The following is an 18,503-nucleotide window of genomic DNA, read 5'->3' as shown; positions in this document are numbered from 1 at the left end:
TCCTTCCTTCCTTCCTTCCTTTCTCTCTTTTATTTTTTTTTTTTTTTTGAGACAGGGTTTCTCTTTAGCTTTGGTGCCTGTCCTGGAACTAGCTCTTGTACACCAGGCTGACCTCAAACTCACAGAGATCCACCTGCGTCTGCCTCCTGAGTGCTGGGATTAAAGGCGTGCGCCACCACTGCCCACCTAAGCAGACCTTTCCTTAAAGGATCAAGTAGCAAAAGTCTCAGGCTTTGCAGACTGCATGGTCTCTGTCTCAATTGGCCTTTAAGACATGAAAGTAGGCATCACCAGTAAGTAAACAGGCTGGCCGGTCATATAGCTCAGTGGTAGAGTGCTTTTTTAGTGTGCGCAAGGCTCTGGGCTTGATGTTGAGCTCTAAAAAAACAAAGAAAATGAGGGTTGCTGTTTTAAACACAATTTTAGTTTTTATAAAGCCAGTGGACAGTGTTTGTCAACCCCCCAGGCTAGATTACAGAGCACAAAAAGGCCTCCTTTTCTCTGTTTAATGGTACTACTTCATGCTGTGTAAATAGGAAATCATTTATTTTTAAATGCTATTTTGTTAGTTAAATACAGTTTTTGCTTTTTTTTTTTTTTTTAGATTAAAGGACAGCTTGCTGGCCCTGGGATATCCCGCTAACATTTGTCTTCTTCTTAATCAACATACTAGGATGCCATGCATGGAGGACACTGATCATGACACATAGTGACACACGCAGACAAGACTTTCCCCCCAATTCAAAAATGAAAGCGTGCATTTTTCATTGTGTCAATATCAATTATTTGCAATTTAGCATTCACTATTATTTTCTATATTAATTTCAACACAATGGAGTGAGTCTAATTTGGAATGATAGAATCCATTTGCACTCCCTCTGAGGAACTGATAGCATCTATGATTGTAATTATAAACATTGTTTCTAAGGCAGGTTTGTTTTCCCTTGGCAAGATCTGTAAATATCGGCATGGATTTTCACGTTGATCGTGAGGACACTAAAATGCCCAGTTTCTGCCGAGTCCTGTGAGTTGAGTTCCTCATAGGAATTCTCCTATTTTTTTTTGAGGGGGGGGAATTCCCTTCTGCTGGAAATAGAAAATAAAGGAAGCCTATTAGCTAAGAACAAGCCCACGTATATCTTTTCTTTTTAGTTTTCAAAATCATTTGAATGCTGATCCTACTATAGGAGCAACCCTGGTTATTTTTCAGCTGAGAAGGCAAGCCTTGGAAATCAAGCTGCAATTGCACTAACAAGTTGAAAGCAATGAGAAACACACACCTACTCCCTTCTCTCGTTCTTCTGGTTTGTTTGGGGCTGAACAAGGCAGTCCTGCTGAGGGGGGGAATCATTTATTTCTCACCTGCAAGCCATAAAGAAATACAGCAGTTCTGTCCCACCAGGAAACATGAAAACACAATCGTTTCTGGATTGGAGGATTCTGGGTGGGACAGACAACAGGTTTTCTTTTGTAGTGAGATGCTGGCGGCGATTCAGGTGTGAATAAATACTTCCCGCTATCAGCACAGCAAAAGGAGGAGCTGTGAGAGAGAAAGCGTGGTGCCTTTGTTATTATGGTCCCTTGTTGTGATGAGATGATCAAGGCAACTATAGGAGTTGTTTATTTTGGACTTACAGTTCCAAAGGGATAAGACAACATGATGGTGGAGGGGGGGTAGTAGGTGTCGGGTGGCTGGAGTAGCTGAGGGCTCACATCTTGAACCACAAGCATGAGGTTACTGAAGTCTCCAAACCTGCCCCCAGTGACCCACCTCCTCCAACAAGGCCACACCTCCTAATCCCTCCTCAACAGTTCTACCAACTGAGGACCAAGTATTCAAATCTATGAACCTATGGGGCCCATTATCATTCAAACTACCACACGTGGCCAGAAGAAAGGGGGACAGGCAAAAGACAGAGTTTTTAATACCTGTGGTGAGTCCTTATCAATTGCTTCGTCTGCTCTGGCCACCTGCTATGTGGAAGATAACAAGGTGACTCTGACAGCTAAGATGGCTGATGCTCCGATGGGTAGGCACCCCCAACTTCATCCTTCCCCCCACAAAGAAAGTACTCACATAACTACAGACTGTGTGAAGGTCTGGGAAGTGATTAAACAGCCTATGTGCTTAAATTGAGATGGACCTAACAGTGGAGGAAACTGAGGGGAAGTTGCACATGTCTCAGATAATGCAGCAGGAAAATGATTAAAAGGCCATGGAAGCCAAGCCCTCCTTTGTCTCACAGGGAAGGAGGAAGATGTTAGTTTAAGGGCAGGGGAACCATTAGGCGGGTTTAAGTAGGGGAGTGACAAGGCTTTCTTTAGTTTCTGGTTGTTTGGGAGCAGAATGTGTTCAAAGAGTGGAAGCAAGATGCCTTTGTGGATGTGAGTGATGTTGGCTCGGTCCAGGATGCTTAGGACAGACTGGAGAAGTGACTATGGAGGAGAGAGTGGGTGGGCTGGCTGGAGGAAGGGAGGAGGAAGAGACTCAGGTGTTTGGGAGGCTCTTGACTGTGTTGCTGGCAGTGGCATTTGCAGAAGTGGGGTGACTGGAGAAGGGTCAGGTTGAATGAAGGCGGAGACAGATGGTGAGCTGTGTAAGGGCAGATCTCCAGCCTCTCTGATCTTTAGATTTCTGTTTGTGACAGATGAACAAGAAAGTGCCCACGTCAGAGGGACAGCTCAGTGGCAGGACCTTTGACTGCACAAACCACAAATTTATTTGGTATAAGCTGTGAAGTAAATGTGATAATGCATGTGCCATACAAGGCCTGAACACTGGAAATAGCCACATTGCATATCCTTGTTGCTCAGGAGGAAGCAAGAACAGCAAAATGGATGACTCTACAGGGGCTAAAGTATCAGCAGCTGAAGGCAGGGAGCAGAGATGCAAACACAGTGTGGACATTGGATTTTGTTGAGTCACCCTCAGCTCTACAAGAAGGGAGATGGATTTGTGAATTAAGGAACTCTCCAACCAAACTGTCCTGTAGTACTGGATAATCTTGCCTGCCTGTCTGTGATTAGCTGGTGTGGTCTTGAACCATGCTGTATCCACAGAGAATGTGTAAGGTGCCTGGTAAGGATCCCGTCAAGGTTCTTCCTGGATCCAATGGCTCGGTATCAATCTGGTCAATATTGCAGACACTTATGCAGGGCCTGTGGCCTCTGTACTGTGCCTCTAAAGGAGGGAAGAAAAGATAGAGGGAAGGAGGTAGGGAGAGAGAGAGAGAGAGAGACAGGGAGAAGAAGATGAAGATGAGGAGGTGGTGGAGGAGGAGATGATGCAAGGCAGCTCTAGCATTTTGTACCAGAACAGTTTCATATCTTTAATCCCCTGGGGAGTTCAACTGATTTATTATTCTTCACTCCCTACATCCAGAAGTGAAAGAAGCCATGTCCTTTCCTTAAACCCACCTAGTGGTTCTCCTTCCCTGTGAGGCCAAGGATGGCCTACCTTTAGTGGCTTTTTCAACCTTTTTCTAATAACCTAAGATCTGTCAGATTCTTCCACTGGTTTCCCCATTGCTTTCTTGAGCTAGGCTTTTACTATGTAGCTCAGGCTAGCCTAGAACTCATGACAATTCTGTTGGTGCTGAGATTACAGGTGTAAACCATGATGCTTAGCTTCAACTGATATATATTTTTGACAGATCAACAAAACCTGGTATTCATACATGAAATATGCATAATTATCCTCTCCCTTTGACCCTAAAGGTAGTCCTAGTCTTGGGAAAGGCAACCTTCACTGTTTTTGAGACGGGGCAACTGAGGACCATTAAACAGTGATTATTTTTTCCTTGCAGCAATTCTAGGGGAGACTTCAAACATTCCGAATGTCGTAGACGTACGCCAAACTGCTCATTTAAAAACCTGGCAATATTAGCTCTATAAAACACAAGCCCTCTCTTTCCATAGCTTAATGAAAACATCTCCCACACACTGTAACAATCTCATTCTTCCACCCAGCAGGTCCTGTATTGTGCAGAGGGTGTGCACAGGCTCCACGGGACGCACAGACCTCACACGATACCCAGGTCTATGTTAAAGAACACCTCTAAGAGCCCAGCTCTGGCTTCCTGTGCTTGGCTTCAGGTTTTAATTATTGGTGGGTAGTTAAGGGTTCTTTCCTGTTGGTTAGGAGCTAGCAAGGCTACCACGGAGGAAAAGCTAATCTTATTTATTTTTTTTTGCGTCAGAGATTTTTTTCTTTTTGCCTTGGCCACATATGATGAAAATTTTTGCTTAGCCCAAATCTCTAGACTGCTCAGTTGTAAAGTCAGCATCCTCCAGTTCCTCAGGAGCTGCCCCTGAGACTTTGATTAAGAAGTTAGGGCCGGGAAACCAGCCAAGCCTAGATGTAATTACAGTCAATTTCCTGGAGGGGGCGCAGGAAGATGTACACATTCTTGTTTGTTCAGCCTAACACAGGAAACCAGCTTAATGGTAGCCAAGAAGGGATGGGACATCCCAAGCCTATCATATCTCTATACCTAGAGGATAATGGAGGCTCTAATATCTGTTCCTGGAGCAATTAAAAAAAAAAAAGCAAGTGTTGGAATTGGAGTCAAAGTCAGTCCAAAGCAAGGGAGAGGACGCAGAAAATAGCCCAAAGTCACGTCAAAATATCTATACACACCTCGCTTGTGAGAGGGGCACCTGCAGCCACTTGTACACACAGGAGACCTGAGTTCCAGGATTAGCTTTGCTCCAACCTGAACCCAGATCTCGGATAATCCACTGACCACCCAGGTCTTAGTTTTGCTCTCTGTAGAGTGAGACTTTGGGCTAGGACATTTCAAAGATCCTTGATTGATTACAACTTTGACATCAGCACAGCAAGGCCCTTCTGTCAGCATCCGCAGGACTTTCGTTTTAGCCATGTAACTTACAGGCCTTGGATGGAGACAAAGGTTCTGCTGGCTATGTATTGTTGGTGCGTCCTCTGAACACAGACACCCAGGAGCAGGAGGCAGGAGCACCTAAGTTCAACAACTCATCCTTTAAAGCAAAACATTCCTTCACCAATTTCACCAAGTATCCCTAGACTCACACCCACATCAACCTTAATCTGAAGCAGTTTCAGCTTTGAGAGCACTCATGCTGGAGAAATGGGGAGGACACAGGCCCTGCCTGTCTGTACAAGGAGGCCCGAGAGAGGCAGGCCCATGAGGGTTTTGGTCACATGAGTTGTCTTAGTGTGTTGTGGAAAATTATTTTAAGGCGTGTTACATTGGTTTATGCTGAAAATCATTAGTTTTAATGATGCAAAGACACCTCGAGTATTCAGTAGGATCGATGTTGTAGCCTCTTTTCTCTTTCCTTCCCTCGGCTCTTGCTCACAACTGCCTGGGACCCTTTCTAAATTCTCCTAAGGTGATAAAGAAAGAAGAATAGACTGGCTGGTTCTAGATAACACCCTGACAGGAAGCCACAAGTCCCCATGCAGGTGATCTATCGGTCACATTGATGGCCCCATTTAGAAGCCCCTGCACTAACCACATCTCCCCCGTCACTCAACACAGCACTCTTCTGATTTTTGTCAAGATTACAGTGCTTCTCTGTCCCCCTGCATGGGGAGGTGCGTCCCATCCCATGGAGTCGCTGAACAGTGACGTGTGGCACCGACTAGAAGAGAAATGCCCAGGTGAACAAGCTGGTTTCCGACTTCCAGGGATTCCTCACATTCCAAAGTCAGCATGGTCACTGGGGTCTCGCCAGGAAAACAGAAAGCTTACCTGCCAATCACTTGGTCGCTTACAGCCTCCCTTTCACTGCGCTGAAGTCAGGCATAGCCCTGAGCCATGTAGGCAGCAGGCCCTCAGAAAAATGGCCACTGCTGTTACCCAACCCAGTGCTGAGTTCCATCTGAACCTTTTTCTGTTCTCCACCTGACTGCCTCTCCTCCCGGCCAGCCTCTGTGCCTGGCTCACGGTGGATGCTTGAGGGTGCACTGGTTGGAGAAACACTCTCCCTGCTGGGCTCAGGCTGTGCTGTCTCAAACACCACCCTACTCCACAGCCAACCCCTCCCCTGCCCAGAGTGCAGAAGTCACATTTCAACCTCTGAGTCTCAGTCTGACTCCTCTGCATCCTGCAGAGGGCCCTGCTGTGCTGCTGACTGCACCTAGGCCTCTACCCATGACTTAGCCCCCCTCCCGTCTGACTCCCCTGATCTGACAGCCTTGTCTATTCATCTGGATCTGCCAGGCTAACTGAACATGGGGCTCCAACCAACACACATCTGGACTTTACCCGGGGCTCTAACTGCAGTTGGGCCTCTCATCTGCCTCCACCTTATCTCTCTCTATGCCCCAGGTTTTTTTTTTTTTTTTTCCCAAGAGAAGGCAAAGGAGAAAGAGAGACAGGCTTACCAGCCCTTGAGCCTTCTGACTCCCTAGGTTTTCTGGTCTGCTTCTACAGCAGTAACACTTGTAGCACATTTGTCCTGTCTCTTGAGAACGCTACTCTTGTGCCTGGATCTTTCTTTGGCAGATTTATAAAATTCCTGTCATTGCCAATATCCTGGAGTGCCCATGATGAATAAATTCTGACCTGAAGTTTGGTCAAAGACTCTGGGTAGAGGTTCTCACTCTGCCATACACTGTCTGGCCTCAGATGCTTTCTTACACACACTTGGTGTAAGTCTCCATTGTTGTAGAACTACGGCATTCTGCACGACCTTAAAAACAGCACCATGTGGATGATTCTGTGTCCCCTCAATCTGGGGGTGAGACCATGGAGAAATGGGATAGTTAAGGGAGGAGAGGAATGAAGTGGGAGAGCAGTGAAAGATCTTGATAGAGCCACTATGGGGTTAGAAAGAAACCTGGTACTGGGGAAATTCCCCCAAATCCACAACAATGACCCCAAATAAGAGTCCTATCAAGAGTGGGGTGGGTGCCTGAACTGAACTTCCCCTCTAATCAGATGGGTGAATACCACAACTAACATCATAGAGCCTTCATCCAGCAACTAACAGAACAAGATGCAGAGATCCACAACCAACCACCATGCCAATGGAATCGCATAGAAGACCCGAACTTTAACCCACAAACATATGATCACCTGATTTTTGATAAAGGAGCTAAAAGTATACAATGGAAGAAAGAAAGCATCTTCAACAAATGGTGCTGGCACAACTGAATGTCAACCTGCAGAAGAATGATTGAGAGATTTTTAAGGGAAAGAACAGACATTGGGTTACAATGGAAACTGTGGTTCTTATGGTTTATTCATTTCTATGTGTCCATGCATGCACCCATCCATCCATCCATCCATCCATCCATCCATCCATCCATCCATCCTTCTATCCTCCTATAATTTAATATTTGTTAATAGAAAAACGTTCTGTACATGTGCTTGGGCTCTCTCTCTCTCTCTCTCTCTCTCTCTCTCTCTCTCTCTGTTTCTCTCTCTCTGCTAATGATCTCCCTCGGGAATGATACCTCCAGGTGAGTTTTTCATGAGTGAAAGACAGAATTCTGGTTTGTAAGTCACTTAAAGTCAGTGTATGAAATAAAATTGTGTCAAAGGTTCTAAGGGACTTTTTGGAGCAAGAAAGTGATTTTTGTGGGTCACTTTCAGTCTAGACTTCTGGGTGCAATCAGATCTTTTGATGAACTTCAAAACACCCATGTGTCAGGAATCATACCAAAAAGATTTCTAGGCAAGTTGCAATATACCTTCCCTAGAAAGTAAGTCTGTCTTTAGCGTGCAAATTGCTACTCTTTAAATGCATCTCTCACTCTAGCTTTTTGGATTGTGTGTCTTGTTGATTCCTCTGCTTTCTCAAGTGATTGGTGTTTTGTTTTCCAGGAGAGTATTAAGTACATTGCATCATAATTCTACACCTAGGTGGAAACCACCCAAGGGCAGGGTAAGGAATTTTACCCCACAGTTTTGCAATCCCGGCCTTTAGAATAGTACCTCAGAGTACCACACAGCTCTCTTGAAAATTGAGTAGGTTCAATGGAGCAAAGTCTAGTCCAGTGAGCAATTTGTAGAAGTTCATTAACTAGATTTTTTTCTACTGCTTTTAGTTGCAATTCTACAAATAAGGAGTCCAAAGAAGGAGCTCCACTTAATCAAACTACGTTTATTTTTTTCCCACTTTCATACCAAATATGCCCTTATAAATATGGACTATTTGCTCTAATCCGTCGATTGAATAAGATTATAATCATTTGTCCCAAAAATCTCTCCAAGGGATCATTCAGATAGTTCTATTTATTCAGTCTGGCTTTCTGATGATGAGGTTCACTGTGAACTGATCAACACACACACACACACACACACACACACACACACACACACACACAGTGCTGAAAATAGCCTGACTCCCTTTCAATAAGACACAAAGGGTATTTAAGCCTCAATTTCACATGCATTATTAATGCGCTTATTAAATATTAATAGGCCTAAAAGCCTGGAGCAATGTATATGATCAATACTGCATGACATATGAGTCACCCAGGGCTGAGGACAGTGCCTGTTGGCAGCTGTCACTCTTTCAGCATGGCAGCCCTGTGCCACCTGGAGACCTGGTGTGCACACTGCTGCCAAGCCCAAGGCACTTCCTGTTGGCTCACAGTGGCAGTACTTCAGAGCTCTCTACAGGTTCCTTCTCAGAAACGGTGATCTGTCAAGACTCATCAGAGGAAGGAGGAAGGGCTGGTCCTCAGGGACGGCTTTGTTTTCTCTTTTAAGCACTTCTGTCCCTTGAATCATAACACTGCAGAATCCGTAATAATCTGACATTTGAACTGAAACAAAGTCTAATTCATCATCGTCAAACCTGGGGATCGAACTGTATCATCATGTAATGTTTCCACCAACCCAGGGCCAGGGGAGGGGTGTTATAGCTACCATAGAGAATAAATGACTCAGGCTACCTGAGTGTGGATAACCTACCTTAAGAGTCTTTTCTTCCTCTTAAATGACTTTGTAATATGAGAATTATTAGTGCAGATCTTCACACAGGATCTTGGGTCTACCCAATGATGGAGGCCTGCATGCAAGAAGCAGCCCACATTCATGTGTGGTTTCTGTGATCACTTAAGACTAGGAGGCATGGTTTCTCTGCTTAGAGGAAACCTCTTTTGGAGAAATTTCTCCTTTATAATCCCTTTGCCTGCCTGGTACCTGGCCAACTCTCCAATGACCCATACATGTCCTCTTAGTTCAAAGATCTGCGGCAGAGAAGTGATCAGGAATTCTCCTTGCACAGGGCACCTTTCTTCATTTCATCCTTGACCATAAACAATGGTGCTTCCCTTTCTCCTTCCTTTCACTTTGTTTCGATGGGACTTCTAAGACTATGTGAGATTGTTTTTGGTCTCCTCCACTCTTGGCTTTTGCCATCCCTAGCCTCACAATCCTCTACCAAACGGAGGTCAGCTGACCTCTTTTCTTGGGATAGCTCTGAGCTCATTAGGAATCAGGTGGGCAATTGCCCTGGTTTCCAGAGTCGCCCCTGCATCGCTTCTCCACCAGCAGAGCCTGACTTGTGTGGAGCTATTGCCTTAGTTCTTTGGAGAAGAAATGAAAAGTTATTGAGTATCTACTCTGTGTTAGTCCTGATACATGCAGTATCTCAATAACACCTGACGGTGCCAACAAACTCGGCTGGACTCCCACTGTGCCCCTTTCACTAATGAAGCAATGAAAGTTCAAGGTCTAAGGTTACGCAGTTAGGAAGTAGGGAGTCAGAATGGTGCTCAGGTTTGATTCAGTTTCTACAGTCACCACACTGTTAGAACCCCACCTTTACATGCTGGTTCAAACACAATCATCTGAATATTCGGGGTTTTGGAAAATCCTTATTTGTTGGACCCCATTCTGCTCAACTGTACGGCAGGCCTGAAGATCCAAAACAAAGCCACTTCCTCTCCACTCCAGCGCTGCTCTTGGGTAGTAGCTATAGCTGGTGATGGAGAGGTATTGTTGGGCAAAGGCTAAGGCAGGCTCTACCTGCCCTGCTCCTCAGAACTCCTTACTGAAATTAAGGGTCCTTGCCCTCGGGCAATTATTTACATAAAAGCCTTTTTTGGCTGCCCTTTCTTTTGTTATCTTTTCTCTTCACTCTTTTAGGACTCCTTGGGTTGTCCTGCCAGATGAAGGACAGCCTGGTATTTCTAGGGGGCAGAGCCTTACTCCATGTTACGGAAGCAATCCGCTGATGTGCCAACCCCTTACATAAGGATGTAGTATTTACATACGACCTATATCTATCCTCCTTCCAGGTGGGTCCAACTTTTTGACCTTTAGATATAATATTGTCCTTTACTAAGTTCAAGCTTGAGAGTTTACAATTGAGTTGCAAAAGAAGAATTAAAAATATCTCTTAATATTGTAAGTAAGTTTACTATTGTGTGCTGAGTCACATTCCTAACTGTCCCAGGCCACGTACAGATGATAGACCATAGCTGGGACACACGTGAATGCATTTATACATGATGTATAATAATAAATACAATATGAATATTATAGCTGTTGTCTAACAGTTTTTTGTTTAGGGATTAATGAAAAGGAAAAAAAAAACCATGTCTGTGCTTCCTCAATTGGAATTCACAGATAGAGTGCTGTGAGATAATGCTCTGGTACATTGTAAAGATTTGCTATTCATTAGTTTAATAAAGTGCTGACTGGCCAGTAGCCAAGCAGGAAGTATAGGCAGGGCAACCAGACTAAGAGAATTCTGGGAAGAGGAAAGGTAGAGACACAATCACCAGCCAGATGCAGAGGAAGCAAGATGAGAATGCCTTACTTAGAAAAGATACCGAGCCACATGACTAAACATAGATAAGAATTATGGGTCAATTTAAGATGTAAGAGCTAGTTAATAATAAGCCTGAACTAATAGGCCAAACTGTTTGTGATTAATGCAAGACTCTGTGTTTCTTTGGGGCTGAACACCAGAGGATCCAGGTGGGATAGAAACTTCTGTCTACAATAGAACGTTTCAAATCTTTATTTCAACACATGTCCCTGAGAAAACTTCAACACAGCTGGAATTTCCTCTTTGAATTTTACAGACCCCCCCCCCCCAGCCTTGCGTGACTCATGACTTCAACAAAGCAGGGCTAGGAAGCAAAGATGAGATTCTGCCCAACCTGCTCCCAGGCTCTGAAAACTGCCACCTCTTCCACATGCCACACACTCCTAAAGAAGTTCTCCATGAGCCACAGACTTAGCCTAGCTTCATATAAGTCTGGAAACATCATGGGCTGAGAGCCACCCAACAGAGTCACTTCCCCATTTTCTTCCTCCTAAGTTGGGCTGTGAGATACACCCCACCTGCACCCTTCCTCAGCGGGTGCCTGCACGCTTCCTCAGTGGGAATCTGCACCTATCCTCAGTAGTGCCTGCACCCCTCCTCAGTGGGAGTCTGCACGCATCCTCAGTAGTGCCTGCACCCCTCCTCAGCGAGTCCTGCACCCCTCCTCAGGAAGTGCCTGCACCCCTCCTCAGCGGGTGTCTGCACCTCTCCTTAGCGGGAGTCTGCACCCCTCCTCAGCGGGTGCCTGCATCCCTCCTCAGCGGGTGCCTGCATCCCTCCTCAGTGGGTGTCTGCATCCCTCCTCAGTGGGTGCCTGCACCTTCCTGGCATCTCTTCCCCCATTCTGGGCTGGAGGAACTGTTCGAACTGTGGCATAGGGAAGGCAGTGAAATGAAGCACTGACTCGGTTCAGAGTAGTCTCTTGGCCAGTACTCATTTCATGGTTATTGGAATTGGGATGGAAAAATAGAATTTTAATTATTTGGAATAGTGAGCACTTACAAATGGGAACAGACCCTGAGATTCAATTCAACCTTTGAACAATAGAATAATCACAGAAGTGGCTGTTATTATCCTTTGCTCTCCACCCAATAGACCCAGTGTAGATTTGTTGAATTAAATTAACACTAAAGACTTACATTTATATATTGATTTGCAGTTTTCAAAGTATTTTAATTCTTAGTTTAGTGGAAAGAACCCTGAACTACCAACACAGACACAGACACACACACACAGACACACACACACACACACACACACACACACACACACACACACTCTTCTTACTACTCAGAATAACCAAGCCATGAGAAGAACTTTGCTTTGGGAAACATTTTGCCTGGTTTGAGTATGAAGAAATTTTGCTGAATGGCTTTGGGTAGAATTCGCATGTCTTATTGAAAGCAAATTAATAAGGAGGAGGAGTCTGTTCCCACAATACAGAACACTGCTGTTGACCCTTTAAGAGATTTCCAAGGTACGCACTGGCAGCAGGTGCTATCACTTGTCTCTATGGCCCGACACCCACAGATCCCCGGCGAGAGACTGTCTAGACACAGATGAGGGCTGTCCTCCAGCCTGGGGAGGCAGCCTAAGTATCCAGTGGGACCAGCTCTAATCCAATGACTGTTGGAAATGGGTTCAATCCCCTGAGGCCCCAGGTGCCCTATGCGAGGTGAGAAGCCTCTGGCACTCTGTCTCATTTATTCATTATCTCCCAGAGTGTCCTATCCTAGTGGGGTTAAGTTCTAGCTGCCCACAATGGTCCCTGTTTGATATTGTGCCCATCATAGCTGCTTTCTCCTCTTCATCTTTTTTTCCCCCTGCAACTCTTGTTTTAGGGGTCTGTTTCTGGGAAGACCCAAACACATAACCTTCTCAAAGTACCTTTTCCTAGAAGGGTTTGTGAGGTACATTCTTTCCTCACATGGTTTTTGAGCCTATTGTTCATTGTCCGCTGGCTTCATTGCTCTCCTCAGCAGGTTGACTCCACTTACACTTAACGACCATGTAAAAATTTTAGTCAAAATATGACAAATTTTATTGTTAGGTTCTGGTTCAACTCTACATAGATTGAGAGAGACACTGAGATTTAAGAGGACTGGTCTTAGCCTTGTGGTGAAGGCGGCACATGACTTTAATCCCAGCACTCTGGAGGCCATTGGATCTTTGAGTTCAAGGGCAGCTGGGTCTACAGAGTGACTTACAGGACAGCCAGGATTACACACACACACACACACATGCACGCACACACGCACACACATGCACACACACACATGCAGAGAGAGAGAGAGAGAGAGAGAGAGAGAGAGAGAGAGAGAGAGAGAGAGAGGAGGGCAGAGAGAGAGAGAGAGAGGAGTTCCTGCTAGGTAGATGCTTAGCTTTCACACCACACCAGAGGCAGGAAGCTTTGTCGCCAAGAGGAGGTTATTCTCAGTCACATTTTCTACTCATTATCAGAGAGCATCTAGATTAAGGTTAATACACACATCATCTCTTCAGCATCCTCTCCCAATGGCTATATGATCCATATGTTCAGATATGGAGAACTCATCACTCCTATGTACTTACTAGCTTTAATCCAAGGACAGTTCACCCTTGAAATGAACTGAAAATATACCTTCTGAGGCTGCCACCCGTTGGTGGCAATTAGCTCGAGAGACATTATGGGATGTAGTGATATGAGTGGTGGGCTGCATCCCCGGCACCTGGCCGCCCACATGGCTAGCTTATGCCCCAAAATAATTACACGGAAACTGTATTCTTTTAAACACTGTTTGGCCCATTAGCTCTAGCCTCTTTTTTTTTTTTTTTTTTAGCTCTAGCCTCTTATTGGCTAGCTCTTACATATTGATCTAACCCATTTCTAATAATCTGTGTAGCCCACGAGGTGGCTTACCAGGGAAATCTTAACCTGTGTCTGTGTCTGAGAGGGGAATCATGGCGACTGCCTGACTCGGCTTCTTTCTCCCAGCATTCTGTTCTGTTTACTCCACCCACCTAAGGGTTGGCCTATCAAATGGGCCAAGGCAGTTTCTTTATTAATTAACCAATCAATGAAAACAAAAGATTAGAAAGAAATCACTCCCACATCAATGAGAGATGTAGAATGTCTCATTCCACAGTGCACATTGAAATAATTTGAAACATAGTTGATAGGCCTCTTACATTTTCTTTTTTCCCAGCATTCTTTCAACTCTTGGAAGAAGGTGTCCATGCAGCCCCTCTAAGAAGCAAGCATCCCACTGCCTATCATGATCTCTTTTAGATTAATGTAACCATGGGAAACACAGCCAGTTGTGCAACAATAGGGGATCATGGTGTTTAAATTACAGTGAGAGGCAATACCACATAGCCTTCAAAATAACGAAGATACTTAAAATATAAAATGTTCATAGCATATGAAGATGTGGGAATACAGTATGCAATCAGAATTCGATTTTATGAAAAAAAAATACACACAGAATTGAAAGCCCCAGATATTAAGGCTGATAGAGTTATGGCTGGGTTTTGGATCTGTTTCTGCTTTTCCAGTTTCCTACAGAGGACGCGCATTTATACACATCCATGGCAACGAAACCAAGGGGGAGAGAGATTAGTGCTCACAGGCTGTGGGGTCTCCCCATGCTTCTGATATTGCTGGTCTAAGCACAGCCAGCACTCCCCAGATTCAGAGGGGTTCAGGCAGACGGACAGCCATGCCCACTAGTATTGTCTCTGCAGCTTTTCATGGTTTCTCCACGGGATTAGAATCATGTTTTCCCCACGGAATTAGAATGGTCTTTCAATGTGTCATCAGCCTGGGGGCGGCCAAGTGAAAAGGCATGGAAGCTGTTCATGGTGCTCTAGGCTTCTGTGGAACTAGGACCTGTGCATAGCAGGGGGCGAGGCACCGTTAGCTTTTCAGTCAACAGACAGCCACCCCACCTTGAGGTTCTCCAAGAGACAAGGCGGCGATTATGTAGGAAACTGAGCAGAGCCCCAAGTGGCTACTGATGATGTCCTGGGCCCTGGAGCTGAAGAGAATTATGGGAAATACTATTGCCTCTGTGAGGGTAGGCAGTTCTAGGGTGCAGGATAGTAACATCTCAGGGCTCTGTATTTATGGGGGACACAGAGAAGGATGTACAGAGGAGTCACCAGGAATTCAGACCATTTTAAGAGTAAATGAACAGCTAGACACGTGAGCTGGAAGCAGGGCAGGTGGCCACAGGGACAGGGCTATAGAAGGGCTCCCTAGACATGACCCGCAGACTGCCATGCATGGGTAGCCCATGACTATCTTCCCCATGGGTTATTATCACCTGCAATAAAGTTCTGGATTAACTTCCTGTCATTTTCTTTGGAGGCCACAGTGACTGGATGATCCATGGTTCATATATATATATATATATGATTATGCATATGTACATATACACATATATAGTTGTACATATTATAAATATGTGTGTGTATTTGTATTAGAGAAGGTTTTTAGCTCTATCTTTATGTTTCTAGATTGCTAAGACCTGTGCAGAAAACTTTATTGTCCCATTTCCTGATACCCAGTGCACAAAACACGGGGGGGAGTTCCCTTGATTTCCATACAGTATAGAAAGGCCCTTCTAGGGCACAGCCTCACAATGCTGACTCGAGAACAGCCTTGCTTATTAACGGTCTCTTTTACTTAAGCCCTCATTTTCAGTGAACGTCTCCAGTCAGTAAGTTCATGTCTTTTAAACTTCGACCTTGAGTTTGTGGGGAAAGTGTCACCCAGCTGGGGCAGCTTTGAGTGAACACATCAAATGCCTGCATATTGTACCTCCTGGGCTTGGAACGAAGACATCGGTTATGTTTAAAGAGCTTGTCGGTTTATCGGGAAAGCTTATGACTTCTAGCCCAGTGTTGTGCTGTGAGTCTCTGCTGATGGTTTTTGCTTGTAGAGGAGCCTTAAAGGTGGGGCTCAGTGAAATGTTTAGAACAGTTAAAATGGTCAAAAAGATGGTGTTCCTTCTTCCTCTCACAGAGAGATGGTTGCAATGTGAGTTACTGTAGGTTTTGACTCTAGGGCTTCAGTTTTGGCCAATGAGCACCAAGATAGTTTGATTACCCTTTCCCTTGAGCTTTGGAACTGGCATTGATTCAAGCCTTGCCAGGCCACTCTCCTCTCTACCTCTCCCTGTATTTACTTTCTTGGCAGTCTGCTCCTCCAAATGCCAGCATGCTAGCCTTTCTTCTCGAAAAGACACTCGTTTGACATCTGGCCAGCCCCCATATCTGAGCAACGGCTCTAACAAGATGGATTGATTCGGTGTGTACAAACACATGAGTGTGCACATTTGAGTATGTGGGTGGTGATTCTGTGTTCACATGAATATCTGAGTTACGTGTGTGTGTGTGTGTGTGTGTGTGTGTGTGTGTGTGACTTGGGCATGTATGGGCTCCTGTGTGTGGGTATTGATCTTCTGAATGCATGCATAGTGCATATACTTGAGTGTGTTTCTGATAACCACATGTAGCAGATTGCCTAAAAGCACACATTCCCCACACCTTAAAATCAGCTTGTACTTACATAGTTGTAGGCCAGGTCTGGGTGGAGATAATCGATTCCTGCGAAAAGATAACACAGGAGTAGAAGGTTAAAACTGGCCGCTGTGTTCTCAAGAAAGCTGCCCAGAAATGGATGCTCCTTGTAGGGATGATGGCTCAGACTTGTGGGAGTTGGGGGTGGGAAGAGGATGCTTATCCTGAACCCTTTGCTTTGCCTTCTGTTTCTGTGTGGAGGAGGGCTGCATCACTTCCTCGGTGGAGACAGCTGCCCCAAGACACACCGCAGAGCAGTGAAACCAATTAGAGCTCTGGGCCCACGGATAACGCTTCCGGATAAATGTCAGCAGTCAGGGGCTTAGTGACTGCGAAATGGATGGCTCATCACGGCGGCGATGTAAAAGAGATTTGTAGAAATCCTGACATTTCTAAGGCATCAACTAGTTTCTCCTCTGAAATGAAGCTGGCCCCGGGGAGGAAAAGTGATGATTATTTAACAGGGCATGGAGAACCGTAGATTAGCGGGGCGCACTCCGGCATCGAAATAAGAGACATACGGCTGGGCGAGAAAAGCCATTAGGAGAGAGCTAGCGGTTTCTAGGGAGGTATTGTCAGCTGGGAGCTGACACTACTCTCTCCAGAGCGTGCCTTTCTGGAAAACCAGAGGCTTCAATTCCCTCAGCTGGAGTTCTGTGCTTGCTCTTGAACCGGAGCCTGCTCTGGGCCCAGGAATCATTCCTAGGGTAGAATTATGGCCTATTTATGCTGCTGAGTTTCACCAGATGCTTTGATCCAGGGGTAACTGGAAAGCCCTCACCCAGGTCTGCAGGACTACAGAGTCTCAGCATAGGCTGTACTTGCACATATGGGCGGTGGGGAAACAGCAACAGAGTAGGGCCCTGCAACCACACATGGTCATGGTTATACACGGAGGTGTTTGGAGTCAAAGAGTAGAGTTTGCCTGCTAACCGCCATGTAACCAGGAGAACGACTTCAGGGAGGTTGTTGGGTCTCTCTGTGACTGTTTCCTTCCTGAACAACTGGAGGAGAGTTTAGGGTGGGGCTCAAACTCATGCAGATGGCAGCTTTAGCCTAGCAGCAGGTGCATTTAATAGCTACCCTGGGACGCTAGACTTGTAAGCTAGAAGCACCATTAAGCCTCTTCTGCTGGCATCTTTACCCCATTCATATGAAGGCTGTGCCACTGTTATTGGAGCTGTGCCAGCCACCCTAAGGCTTTGTGGTGAGAAACAAAACAAAACAACCCCTCCCCCCCAAACCCTCTTGAATCAGGATGCCTATATTCCAAGAGGAAATCTTCATTTTTTTTTTTCCAGGTCAGAATAGAAGTGACCTTCAGAGTTGGGGGAAATGCGTGTGTTGAGACCAGCAGTTCTATTCAAAGGGTCAGACGCGGTCATCCTGATGTAGATTCTGTCAAATAACAGGATCTCTGAGGTTTGACTTCATCGTCTTTGAAAGGAGCTATAATTGTCTTCTAAGAGATCTTTTAAAGATTAGAAACAGTTCAAAGAAGTATTTGGCTTATAGTAAACATGCTAATAGATTCTTATTATCATCATTAGAAATATCGTTGTTGTGGTCTGGATATGAAATGTCCCCTCCAGGCTCATGTTTGAACTCTTGGTTCCCAGCTGGTGACACTGCTTGGGAAGGCTATGAGACCTTTAGGAGGTAGAGTATCCCTGCAGGAAGTATGTTACTGGAAGTGGGCTTCGAGGTTTTGCTATCATGACCCACTTCCTGTTCTTTCTCTCTGCTTCCTGTATGAGGTGAGATCTGATCAGTCCGTTTCCTGACTGCCGGGTTGGCTTCATGCTCCTCTTGCCATGCCTTTGCCATGGTTTCCTCTGGAACTGTAAGCCAAAACAATCTCCACCTTCCAAACTTGCTTTTTGTGAGAGCATTTTATTACAGCAATAGAAAATAACCAATACAAAAATTGGTTTCAGAGAAGTGGGGCTGTTGCAGTGATAGGCCTGATTATGTTGTTTTTTTGAAGGAGTGTGGCAGACTTTGGAACTTCATGCTGGACTAGTTAAGTGCTGTGGACAGAGCTTAATGGGCCAATCAGAGGTGCAGAGAGTACAATGAAGAGCAGAGACCCAGCTCACGAAGTTTAAGGGAAATATGGATTTTATTAGCAGCTGGGTTAGAGGCTATTCATATGATATTTC

General features: G+C 45.3%; 1 protein-coding gene across 1 annotated transcript in view; it reads right to left on the bottom strand.

The window, feature by feature from the left end:
* Positions 1-18,503, bottom strand: part of Pcsk2 (proprotein convertase subtilisin/kexin type 2) — a 210,155-nt gene that overhangs the window by 59,972 nt on the left and 131,680 nt on the right. Inside the window, exon 5 of the mRNA XM_050159601.1 lies at positions 16,331-16,368. Within this exon, the coding sequence (XP_050015558.1) occupies positions 16,331-16,368 (38 nt within the window). The remainder of the gene's footprint in view (positions 1-16,330; positions 16,369-18,503) is intronic.

The sequence above is a fragment of the Alexandromys fortis genome, unplaced genomic scaffold (assembly GCF_014885135.2).
Source record: "Alexandromys fortis isolate MF-2015 unplaced genomic scaffold, M_Fortis_MF-2015_v1.1 scaffold_115, whole genome shotgun sequence".
NCBI lineage: Eukaryota > Metazoa > Chordata > Mammalia > Rodentia > Cricetidae > Alexandromys > Alexandromys fortis.
This window is presented reverse-complemented; position numbering and strand designations above follow the sequence as displayed.